The 12,857-nt window shown below is 44.6% G+C and overlaps 1 protein-coding gene and 1 non-coding gene across 2 annotated transcripts in view; both read left to right on the forward strand.

Annotated features, from left to right (window-relative positions):
- Positions 1 to 2,152: 2,152 nt before the first annotated feature.
- Positions 2,153 to 12,857, forward strand: part of ZCCHC8 (zinc finger CCHC-type containing 8) — a 37,481-nt gene continuing 26,776 nt past the window's right edge. The window contains exons 1-4 of the mRNA XM_012447165.2: positions 2,153 to 2,502; positions 4,621 to 4,663; positions 10,566 to 10,640; positions 12,655 to 12,760. Of these exons, the coding sequence (XP_012302588.1) occupies positions 2,304 to 2,502; positions 4,621 to 4,663; positions 10,566 to 10,640; positions 12,655 to 12,760 (423 nt within the window). The 5' untranslated portion in view covers positions 2,153 to 2,303. The remainder of the gene's footprint in view (positions 2,503 to 4,620; positions 4,664 to 10,565; positions 10,641 to 12,654; positions 12,761 to 12,857) is intronic.
- LOC135276270 (small nucleolar RNA SNORA9) lies at positions 11,117 to 11,252 on the forward strand. Its single transcript, XR_010343846.1, has one exon. It is a non-coding gene; the product is annotated as a small nucleolar RNA SNORA9 (small nucleolar RNA).

The following is a 12,857-nucleotide window of genomic DNA, read 5'->3' on the forward strand; positions in this document are numbered from 1 at the left end:
TTGGGAGGCCGAGGTGGGTGGATCACGAGGTCAAGATCGAGACCATCCAGGTCAACATGGTGAAACTCCGTCTCTACTAAAAATACAAAAAATTATCTGGGCATGGTGGCGCATGCCTGTAATCCCAGCTACTCAGGAGGCTGAGGCAGGAGAATTGCCTGAACCCAGGAGGCGGAGGTTGCGGTGAGCCGAGATTGCGCCATTGCATTCCAGCCTGGGTAACGAGCGAAACTCCGTCTCAAAAAAAAAAAAAAAACAGTATCTTTTATTTCAATAGTTTTTTTTTTTTAATTTGAGTAGCCAAATGCAAATAGTTGAAAGATGAAATTATAGTTGTCCCTTGAACAACCTGGGTTTGAACTTCAAGGGTCCATTTACATGGAGTGCAGTTGCGTGATCCTGGCTCACTGCAACCTCTGGCTCATCGCAACCTCTGGCTCATCTCAAAAAACCAAGGCTGGGTGTGGTGCTCACACCTGTAATCCCCAACACTGGGAGGCCAAGGCGGGCAGATCACGAGGTCAGGAGTTTGAGACCAGCCTAACCACATAGTGAAACCCTGTCTCTCCTAAAAATGCAAAAATTAGCCAGGCATGGTGGCATGCGCCTGTAATCCCAGCTACTCAGGAGGCTGAGGCATGAGAGTCACTTGAACCTGGGGGGCAGAGGTTGCAGTTAGCCGAGATCACGGCCCTGCACTCCATCCTGGGTGATAGCGTGAGACTCTGTCTCAAAAAATAAAATTAAAAAAATTTAAATGGCCAGGTGCAGTGACTCCTGCCTGAAATTCCAGTATTTAGGGAGGCAGAGGCAGAACTATAGCTTAAGCTCAGGAGTTCAAGCCATGCCTGGGTAATACAGCAAGATCCCATTGTCCATCAAAAGGAAAAAAAAAAAGTGTAAAATGTGTAAATGACTTCCCAATGTTGGGATTGGAGAGAGGCTTCCTTAAGGGCCTTTGAGTACTGACCTAGTAGTGTTCCAGCCTCATCTTGGTCCACTCTGCCTTTTCATTCAACATGGTGGTTCTTACACCTAAGACACTCTTTCCATCCTCCCATGTGCCCACCCACAACTTGCCCACCCTGAAAGTCTCACTTCCTGACTGCACTGACTCCCACAGACTATGGTGTTTGTTAAATGTTCATAACTTCCTGTGTTTTTCACATTTGTTTGATGAATATCCATCAACATCCATCTCCACCCAGGAGCAGGAACATTTAAAATTATGAAGTTTTTGTTGCTTTTTGTGGATTATAGTCTTCGTGAGAGGAGGAATTACTCTGTTTTGGTTACTCTTTGCATCCTCAGGTCCTCGACAAGTGCCTGGCTCATTGAAGTGGTAAATAAATAATACGATTGAATGAACAAGTCATTGAACAAGATAAACCACAGAAAGCTTTAATAGACTAACGTCGTTGAATCTAGCTAATTTGACATTAAAAACGAAACAAGCACAATAAACTAACATACACAACAGTCGTCTCTGTAGCAAAGCTAGTCTCTTACTCTCTTATTTTTATATTTAGTTTCATTCAGTTCCCTTTCAGGCTGTAGAGTTCCTTATTCTAATGCTGCTATTAAGCACACACACCAGAATCTGTGAGAAGATATGCGTCGCGCTCTGATTTTTCAGCCTTAGTTACCTAACAGGAGCATCCTATATTGGTTTTGTTTTTGCTTTTGAAACAGGTTGTTGCTTTGTCGCCCAGGCTGGAGTGCCGTGGCGCCATCTGGGCTTACTACAGCCTCGACCTCCTGGGCTCAAGCGATTCTCCCGCCTCAGCCGGCCGAGTAGCTGGAACTACAATCGCCCGGCTAATTTTTTATTTTTTGTAGAATCTGGGTCTCGCTCCGTTGCCCAGGGTGGCCTCCAACTCCTGGACATGTGATTCTCCCGCCTCGGCCTCCCGAAGGGTTGGGATTACAGGCGTGAGCCACCGCTCGCCACTCCCATATTCCTTTACCGCATTCTAACCTACTCTGGCTTTCTTCACGTTTCAAAAAGGACCAATCCCAGGATGCAATGCAGACAATGAGTACCAGTCGCTTGAAACCACACGTCCCAGCATGCCGTCCCTCAGGCAATCGCGGAGCGCGATTGGCCCCGCTGCATTCTGGGAGTTGTAGTCTCTCGCGACTGGCCCCACCCCGTGTGCAGTTTTCGCGGCCTACGTCTGGCGAAAACCCTAGCGGGTGGCTTGCCGCGGCCCAAGCTCTGGAGAGCGGTGCCGCCCTCCAACCTTGGTCCCGAGCCCTGGTGGTCGACTCCGCCTCTTGTCGAATCTTTCCCACAGCCCAAAATGGCGGCAGAGGTGTATTTTGGCGATCTAGAGCTGTTCGAGCCTTTCGACCACCCAGAGGAGTCGATTCCGAAGCCCGTTCACACTCGCTTCAAGGACGACGACGGCGACGAGGAGGACGAGAATGGGGTCGGCGACGCGGAGCTGCGGGAGCGGCTTCGGCAGTGCGAGGAGACGATCGAGCAGCTCCGCTCCGAGAATATCCTTCCCGCTCGCTGGGCCCTGTCACTCGGGCGTGGGGTCGGGGCAGCGCCCGGCGAGGGCGCGGGCGCGGGCGCGGGCGGAAATTCTAGGAGGGCCAGAATTCCAAGTGATTGTCACCCGCCCGCGGGCCGCGAGTCTAGGGTGCGGGGTGCGCAGGCTGCCCCGGCGCCTCGACGCAGACCTCTTCCCCTCCGGTAGGCCGTCTCCTGACCAGACCCGCTCCTGCCTCCCACTCGGGTGCCGTGTTTTAGGGTTATTTCAGGCTGCTCACCTGACAGATTGTACACAGGCCCCCACTTGCCCCCTCGCCTTGAGGTCGTGAGAAGATTTCATATTTTGCAGCCACGCTCAAGTTGTGCCGTCATGTTATAGTTGTAGGTGATGAAATACCGGGTAGTTAGAGCGGGGCAAACGCCAGTGATCCCAGGATGCAGAGTTGGGGGCCTCAGGGAATCCGGGTGTGCTGAGGTAATTGGTTAATCGCTTGATTAAAATTGGGGATTAATTTTAGAATTCTTCCACTCGGAGCTTGCCTCTGTGCTGAATATACATTGCAGCGTCTTGGAGAAAACTCGCCAAAGAAGTTTCTGTTAGGCTTGTTACATGATTGCAGGTTTTTCGTGATTTGCTAGTATGTTTATTTACGTTCGTAGAGTTTTATAGGTAGATAACTGTGGTTCGGGTAGTTTTCCTTTTAAAATTTGTAGAGACCTGAAAGTGGCTGGTATGTCATCTTTTTTGAGGGAGGGCCAGGCTGGAGTGTGGTGGCGCGATCTCGGCTCACTGCAATGTCCGCCTCCCGGGTTCAAGCGATTCTCCTGCCTCAGCCTCCCTAGTAGCTGGGATTACCAGGTGCGCGCCACTATGCCCGGCTAATTTTTGAATTTTTAGTGGAGACGGGGATTTCACTATGTTGGACAAGCTGGTCTAAAACTCCTGACTTTAGGTGATCTGCCCGCCCCAGCTGCCCAAAGTGCCGAGATTACAGGCCTGAGACACTGTGCCCAGCGGGTATATCAGCTTTTTAGGTTTTTGAAGCCCGATCTATTTTTCCCAGAATGTCATCTTCCTCCACATTGCGAGGAGAATTTTCAAAATACAAAATGTTGAGGCAGGGCGTGGTGACTCATGCCTGTAATCCCAGCACTTTGGGAGCCCGAGGCGGGCGGATTACGAGGTCAGGAGTTCCAGACCAGCCTGGTCAACATGGTGAAATACCGTCTCTACTAAAGATAAAAATTAGTTGGGTGTGGTGGTGCATGCCTGTAATCCCAGCTACTCCTGACGCTGAGGCAGGAGAATCGCTTGAACCCGGGAAGTAGAGGTTACAGTGAGCTGACATCTTACCAAAGCACTCCAGCCTGGATGACATGGCAAGACTCCATGTCAAAAAAAAAGAAAGTTGAAAGGATTCTACAGTGTATATCCATAGATTTCATTCCAAATCTAAAGTTAACAGCTTATGGCACTGCATTCACTTTATCACATAGTGGCTGTTGAAAGATTTGACAGCAACACTGGTGTTTTAATAGTGTTTTTGGCCGGGCGCGGTGGCTCATGCCTGTAATCCCAGCACTTTGGGAGGCCGAGGCGGGTGGATCGCGAGGTCAAGAGATCGAGACCATCCTGGTCAACATGGTGAAACCCCGTCTCTACTATAAATACAAAAAATTAGCTGGGCATGGTGGCACGTGCCTATAATCCCAGCTACTCAAGAGGCTGAGGCAGGAGAATTGCCTGGACCCAGGAGGCGGAAGTTGCGGTGAGCCGAGATCGCGCCATTGCACTCCAGCCTGGGTCACAAGAGCGAAACTCCGTCTCAAAAAAAAAAAATATATATATATATATAGTGTTTTTGGTTCAGTTTGTTAGTCTCTTGAACTTCAGGATTATGTCTTAGAATATATGTTCGAAAGGATAGAAACTATATTTTAATTTGAAGTTTCAAAAGCCTACCCCTGCAACAAAATAGAAGCTCAGTAAGTGTGTCATCCTCAAAATATCTGTGGGTCTTTTATGTTTATAATATTCTGACACCCAAAATGAGAGTAGTAGTTGAACTTTATGATCTGGATTGTTTAATGAGAGCTTATCTTCCTTAACAAGTAGTAACATCAGGAACTTAAACGAAAATTGAACATTCTGACTCGACCAAGGTATGAGATTTTTGAAATTACCCCATAGTTGTCCCTTATTATTTATCCTGATGTTAATATTTAATCACAATTTCTTTGTAAACAGTGTATAGGATTTTTGTATCATTTTTATTTGTTCAGCATACTCTGGGATAAGGTCTGAATTCTCATAAATGGATTAAAATTTTAAGCTGATTTATTGGGTGAAAGTATTTATGAAACACAATCCAGAAAATGTTGGCTTAATGTTCAGAACAGGCAAGTTGTTAACCTAGTTATTCCTATTCAACAAACATTTCTAGAAAGCTAGAATTAAGATTACAGTATTGGCTGGGTCTGGTGGCTCATGCCTGTAATTCCAGCACCTGAAAAAAAGGTTACAGTATTATGAGCTGGGCGCAGTGGCTGATGCATGTAATCCCAGCACTTTGGGAGTCTGAGGCAGGCAGATCATGTGAGGTCAGGAGTTCAAGACCAGCCTGGACAACATGGTGAAACCTGCCTCTACTAAAAACACACAAATTAGCTGGGCGTGGTGGTGGACACCTATAATCCCAGCTACTTGGGAGGCTTAGGCAGGAGAATCACTTGAACCCGGGAGATAGGGGTTGCAGTGAGCTGAGATCATGCCATTGCACTCCAGCCTGGGTAACGAGCAAAACTCCTTCTGAAAAAAAAAAAAAAAGATTACAGTATTATTCTAGCTGACGATTTATTTACATAGTTAAAATGTGTTCATGGCCGGGCACGGTGGCTCATGCCTGTAATCCCAGCACTTTGGGAGGCCGAGGCGAGTGGATTGTGAAGTCAGGAGTTCAAGACCAGCCTGGCCAAGATGTTGAAACCCCATCTCTACTAAAAATACAAAAATTAGCTAGGCACGGTGACACGTGCCTGTAATTGCAGCTACTCAGGAGGCTGAGGCAAGGGAATCGCTTGAACCTGGGAGGCAGAGGTTGCAGTGAGCTGAGATTGCGCCATTGCACTCCAGCTTGGGTGAGAGAATGAGACTCCGTCTCAAAAAAAAAAAAAAAAATGTGTTCATAAATAGAAACAATGCAAGATATATACAGCATTTTAGAAAAAAAAGTAATGTGCTTTTGAAAAAGTTACAGTGTGTAGATTTGCATTTAGGCATCTGACTTTATGTTTTTGTTTTTGTTTGAGACAAGATCTCGCTCTGTCACTCAGGCTGATGTACAGGGTTGCAATTATTGCTCACTGAAGGCTTGATCCTCCCTCCTCAGCCTCCCAAGTAGCTGAGACTTCAGGGAGACACCACCACACCCAGCTAATTTTTTTTTGTTTTTCTTTTTTTTTTGAGACGGAGTTTCACTGTTGTGGCCCAGGTTGGAGTGCAGTGGCGTGATCTTGGCTCACTGCAACCTCTGCCTCTCAGGTTCAAGTGATTCTCCTGCCTCAGCCTCCTGAGTAGCTGAGATTACAGGCTTGTGCCACTGCGCCCGGCTAATTTTTGTATTTTTTTTTTTTTAGTAGAGACGGGGTTTCACCATGTTGGCCAGGCTGGTCTTGTACTCCTGACCTCAGATGATCTGCCAGCCTCAGCCTTGCAATGTGCTGGGATTACAAGCATGAGCCACCATACCTGGCTTTTTTTTTTTTTTTTCCTAATAGAGTCAGGATATTGCTATGTTGCCCAAGCTGGTCTCGAACTCCTGGCCTCAACTGATCCTTCTGCCTAGGCCTTTCAAAGTGCTGAAATTACAGGCATGAGCCACCATGCCCAGCTTAGGCACCTAACTTTAACAAAGATATTAAATGCTGGTATCTCAAAACATAAACTTATTTAACAGGTCACTAAATCTAAAGTATTTGTTAAAGTATAGATTATGAAGAATGATATTTTCAAGCTTTCAGAATTTGGAGGTACCATGGTGTAATTTCACATGCACTTTTTAATTCATTTTTTTAATTTTTTTTTTTTTTTTTTGAGACGGAGTCTTGCTCTGTCACCCAGGCTGGAGTGCAGTGGTGCAATCTCAGCTTACTGCAACCTCTGCTTTCTGGGTTCAAGCAATTCTTCTGCCTCAACCTCCTGAGTAGCGGGGATTACAGGAACCCGCCACCACGCTTGGCTAATTTTTGTGCTTTTTAGTAGAGACAGGGTTTCACCCCGTCTTGGGTGGCTTAATAAAATAAACTCTTTTTTGTAGCCAGGCATGGTGGCAAATGCCTATAGTCCCAGCTGCTCGGGAGGCTGAGGCAGGAGAATTGCTTGAACCTGCGAGGTGGAGGTTGTGGTGAACCAAGATCACGCCACTGCATTCCAGCCTGGGCAACAGAGAGAGACTCTGTCTCAAAAAATAATAATAATAAAAAAACTCATTTTTTATTAGGTGTTCAATGTATTAAATATAACTAGGATTCCTAATAAAAGTCATAATTTTTTTTTTTTTTGAGCTGGAGTCTTCCTCTTGTCACCCAGGCTGGAATGCAGTGGTGTGATGTTGGCTCACTGCAACATCCGCCTCCTGGCTTCAAGCAATTCTCCTGCCTCAGCCTCCCGAGTAGCTGGGATTATAGGCATTTGCCACCACACTTCGCTAATTTTTGTATTTTTAGTAGAGATGGGGTTTCACCATGTTGGTCAGGCTGGTCTCCAACTCTTGACCTCATGATCCACCCATCTTGGGCTCCCAAAGTACTGGGATTACAAGGCATGAACCACCATGCTTACCTTCAACGTGTATTTTTAAAAGTAAAGACTTCTTCATGCATGACCACCACTCCATTATCACACCTAAAAATTGGCATGACTTCCTTAATCATATCCCCTAACAATTCCATATTCAAATTTCTCCAATTAAGTATATTTATAGCTGGTTTCTCAAAGTGGACTCCAATTAGGAATCATGCACTTGCATGTGACATTTAAAAACATCCCTGGTGGGCCTGGTGGCTCACAGCTGTAATCCCAGGAAATTGGAAGGTTGAGGCAGGAACATCACTGGAGATCAGGAGTTTGAGACCAGCCTGGCCAACATGGTGAAACCCCGTCTCTACTAAAAATAGAAATAAGTAGCTGGCAAATGGCAGGCACCTGTAATCCCAGCTACTCAGGAAGCTGAGGCAGGAGAATTGCTTGAACCCAGGAGGTGGAGGTTGCAGTGAGCTGAGATCACAACACTGCACTCTAGCCTTGGCGACAGAGTGAAACTCTGTCTCAAAAAAAAAAAAAAAAAAGTCTGGGCACAGTAGCTCATGCCTATAATCCCAGCACTTTGGGAGGCTGAGGCGGGCGGATCACCTGAGGTCAGGAGTTTGAGAGCAGGCTGGCCAATATAGTGAAACCCCGTCTCTACTAAAAATACAAAACATTAGCTGGGTATGTGGTGGGCGCCTGTAATCCCAGCTACTCAGGAGGCTTAGGCAGGAGGATTGCTTGAACCCGGGAAGCATGGGTTACAGTGAGCTGAGATTGTGCCATTGCACTGCAGCCTGGGCAACAAGAGCAAAACTCGACCTCAGGAAAAAAAAAAAATTCTCTAGCTGGGCACTGTGGCTCACACACACAGTTCCAACACTTGGGAAGCTATGGTGGATGGATCACATGAGCCTAGGAGTTTGAGACCAGCCTGGGCAAAATGACAAAAACCCATCTCTACCAAAAATTAAAAAATTAGTATGGCAGCTTACACCTGTAGTCCTAGCTACTACGGAGGCTGAAGTGGGAGGATCACTTGAGCCCAGGAGGTTGAGGCTGCGGTGACCCATGATTATGCCACTGCCCTGCAGCCTAGGTGACAGAGTGTCACCTTGTCTCAAAAAATAAAAAATAAAGCCAGACATGGTGGCTCACCCCTGTAATCCCAGCACTTTGGAAGGCCAAGATGGGCAGATCACCTGAGGTCAGGAGTTCAAGAGCAGCCTGGCCAACATGGTGAAACCCCTGTCTCTACTAAAAATATAAGAATTAGCCAGGCATGGTGGCGGGCACCTGTAATCCCAGCTACTCAGCTGAGGTGGAGGTTAAGCTGGCTGAGGTGGAAGTTGCATTGAGCAGAGATCGTGCCATTGCACTCCAGTCTGGGCAACAAGAGCAAAGCTCCATCTCAATAATAATAATAATAATAATAATAATAATAATAAATAAATAACTATGTATTTTTAAAACCTGAAGTTTGCCCCAATTGAATCTTGTCTCTGAAATTTCTTATTTATTAAGTTTTTTATTTTTTCTAGTCAAAGTCTTGCTCTGTTGCCCAAAACTGGAGAGCAGTGGCGTGATCTTGGCTCACTACAACCCCCGCCTCCTGGGTTCAAGCAATTCTCCTGCCTCAGCCTCCTAAGTAGCTGGAATTACAGGTGTGTGCCACCATGCCCAGCTACTTTTTGTATTTTTAGTAGGGACAAGGTTTCGCCATGTTGGCCAGGCTGGTCTTGAACTCCTGACCTCGTGATCTGCCTGCCTTGGCTTCCCAAAGTGCTGGGATTACAGGCGTGAGCCACCGCACCCAGCCTCTTGTTTTATTTCTTTACTTGATATGGACAATTTTAAATAGAGACATTTATTTCACATGCTGTACAGGTAAAGGAATATGAGGCAGGTGAGAAGAGGAAGAATCAGACATTCAGCTGGCCCCAGGTTACCAAAGGGATATATATATAACAAGTTTCCAGGCTGCATTCTAGTTCTGTTTTTTGCAGTATTTGAAAGTCAAATCCAGGAATAGTATACTTTTTTATATCTCTGCTTTAGAATCTTGGATTTGAGATATTTAGTACAATATGCTTTGCCCTCCGAGAGTCTATTTAAGTGTTCTTTCCTATATGCTTCCAAGCCAAATTCACTTAGATTCCTTTAGAAATATACCAGGCATGGTGGCTCACTCCTGTAACCCCAGCATTTTGGAAGGCCAAGGTGGGCGGATCACCTGAGGTCAGGAGTTTGAGATCAGCGTGGCCAACATGATGAAACCCCATTTCTACTAAGAATAGAAGCATTAGCCAGGTGTGGTGGCACATGCCTGTAATCCCAGCTACTCAGGAGGCTGAGACAGGAGAATCGCTTGAACCTGGGATGTGGAGGTTGCAGTGAGCTGAGATCTCGCCAATACACTCCAGCCTGGGCAGCAAAGCGAGATTCTGTCTCAAAAAAAAAAAAAAAAAAAAGAATGAAGTATTTTCTTGTAACTTGCTTGTTTATCTAGTCCTTCCCTCCCCGTAATTTGTAAAGAAACTAGCCATTAGACAAACTTTGCGGTTGAAAATTGAAAGATTAACTGCAGTTCTTAATTTTCTGTTAAACATTTTTTTAAAATGTTAAGTGATGACCCTGTATAAAATTATTATTAAAGTAGGTAGAATTGGTGAAAATGTATAATTTTTTTGAGAAAACTGCAATATGTGTAAAATATGAAATGATCTTTGGTACTTAAGAATTATAAGTCGGGTGGGCGTGGTGGCTCACGCCTGTAATCTCAGCACTTTGGGAGGTTGAGGCAGGCGGATCACCTGAGGTCAGGAGTTCAAGACCAGCCTGGCCAACATGGTGAAACCCTGTCTTTAAAAAAAAAAAAAAAAAGAAGAATTATAAGTCTAGGGGAGATGGTTCACAGCTGTAATCCCAGCACTTGGGGAGGCTGAGGCAGGTGGATCCTATGAGCTTAGGAATTCAAGACCAGCCTGGCCAGCATGGCAAAACCCTGTTCTCTACAAAACATAAAAATTCGCTGGGCATGGTGGTATGTGCCTGTGGTCCCAGCTGCTTGAGAAGCTGAGGGGGGATTGCTTCATTCCAGGAGGCTGAAGTTGCAGTGATCCAAGATATCTTCAGCATGAGGGACAGAGTGAGAACCTGTCTCAAAAAAGAAAAGAAAATGTACAAAAGTTATGTGTTTATATATACATATGCAAGTCTGCTTAAATACCTTCTAAGAATATGTTCTAACTTCTGTTTTAGTGGAATATTGGTGAACAATACTAAGTTAGATGGACCTATATTACAGATTCTATTTATGAACAATGCTATTTCAAAGTAAGTAATTTTTTCCTTTCTTAAATACAATAAGTTAATGTGTTTATGGAACAATATTCTCTATAAGTATGCTGTTTTCATTTGTAATTAGATCATCTTTATTCTTTTACATAAAATGCTCCTGGAGTTAAAGTGTAAGAAATCATGATTAAGGGCAAAAACATTAGGGTCACAGTGACCTGAATACCTGGACTCTTGCTTTCTATGTCTGTGGACCTGGGAAGGTCACAGATCTTTGCTGCCTCATCCATTTCTTCACTGGAAAACAGAATAGTCATAATAACTACCTGTGAGGTAGCTACATGAGCACCTCTAAGAGCTCATTAAATAGCTTCTAATACAAATAATCACTACCTCCGTAACAATAACAGTGACATTAACCGTTTTTCTTTCCAAATCAGGTAACCGAGTTTTTTGTGTTGGCCATCTTCAGAGCCTACTCACTTGATTATTTTTTTAACAGCAAAACTAGACTTTTGCAAATCATCCAGCATGCTTGGGTTTAGGGTGACCCAGTGCGTTCCTGCAGTGCTTGCTTAGCATGTTCTGAAATGGTTTCAGGTCATGCTCTGTCCCTTCTTCAGAGCATGGTCATAGACATCTTACATGGTTGCTTGCTCTCTCGAAAGTCACTTAGTCATATTGTTGTCTTCTTTGCTGACCAAGGTCAGGAAGATAGAAGGAACAGTGTCAGGTCTGTAACCTACTTTATCTCAGCAGAAGTGGAACCCAAGTCTCTGAGGGTGGGGAAGCTGGATGCTAAACAGCAGCAGCAAGGTGCTGGGCACAACTGACCTGTAGTACTTTTGTCCCTCCCATGCCCAGATTAGAATCAGTAACTACTCTAGCTCATGACAGTCTCATTTCTGCACCATTCCCCTAGTGTTTCACCTGCAGAAATTTTAAAATGTCAGAGCTACAAGATACCTGAAAGATCATCAAGTCTGTGAAAAGGAAACTGAGTCTGAGACATTATGGCTCCCCAATTACATCCTAGTAAGTCTTGGACTCCTTTGACACCTCCTGAACTGAGCACTACGGAATATATGATGAGCTTGGTTCTTGACCTGGAGAGCTGGAGAAAGTAGACCTTAGTATTTTTTCTTGCTTTGCATTTTGATTTTATATTTCCCAGTTTCACATTTATATTGGTGTTTCCTTATATGTGTATAAAGAATCTCTGGGAGGAGGATGTGGTAGACCTGAATATATTGACTATTTTAGTGTTGCAGAAATAGTTGGCTAGGGCTAGGCATGGTGGCTCACAGATCTTTGCTGCATTATCTGTTTCTTAATTGGAAAACAGAATAGTCATATTAACTACCTGTGAGGTAGCTACATGATAACTACCTGTGAGGTAGCTCCCAGCACTTTGGGAGGCCGAGGTGGGTGGATCACGAGGTCAGGAGATCAAGACCAACCTGGCCAACATGGTGAAACCCTGTCTCTACTAAAAATGAAAAAGTTAGCTGGGCGTGGTGGCATGTACCTATAGTTTCAGCTACTCGGGAGACTGAGGCAGGAGAATCACTTGAACTCAGGATGCGGAGGTGCAGTGAGCCAAGAGTTCCCCACCGCACTCCAGCCTGGGTGACAGAGCAAGACTCCGTCTCAAAAAAAAAAAGAGGTGACTAGGAGACAGGGTAGGAAGGGAGCTTTCCATTATGTAACCTTTTACTTCTTTTGGATTTTGAACCATTTACATGTAGTATCTGTTTAAAAATTAAGTACATAGAATTTATAAATAAAATCCATGTATTCTTTGCACAACTGATTGGCAGTTATGCCAATCACTGTGTTACTTTATCATCATCATTTCACTAACTTGGCAACAATGTGTAATTTTACCTTAAGGAATATGTTCCTGAGTATTACAAAGAGTCAGTGATTTGATAAACTTCTGAAAAACAAAATAACAGCATTCGAACTTGCCATCTTATAGTAATGCATAAGACTTCAGTCTATTGAATGTTTTACTCTGTCTGGGTTCTTACCATTTTGTCCTCTTACACAGGCAATATCATCAAGAAATAGAGGAATTTGTATCAAATTTAGTAAAAAGATTTGAGGAACAGCAGAAAAATGATGTGGAAAAGACTTCCTTTAATCTTTTGCCCCAGGTATTTCAAATTTAAGAGACTTTAAGATTAGGAGGTTATGGGTTTCACTGCCAACTGTTGGGCCATAAGGATCTTCTTGAATCAAAACCAAAATGAC

The sequence above is a fragment of the Aotus nancymaae genome, unplaced genomic scaffold, assembly GCF_030222135.1.
Source record: "Aotus nancymaae isolate 86718 unplaced genomic scaffold, 86718_ANA_hifiasm-v0.15.2.pri h1tg000021l, whole genome shotgun sequence".
Lineage (NCBI taxonomy): Eukaryota > Metazoa > Chordata > Mammalia > Primates > Aotidae > Aotus > Aotus nancymaae.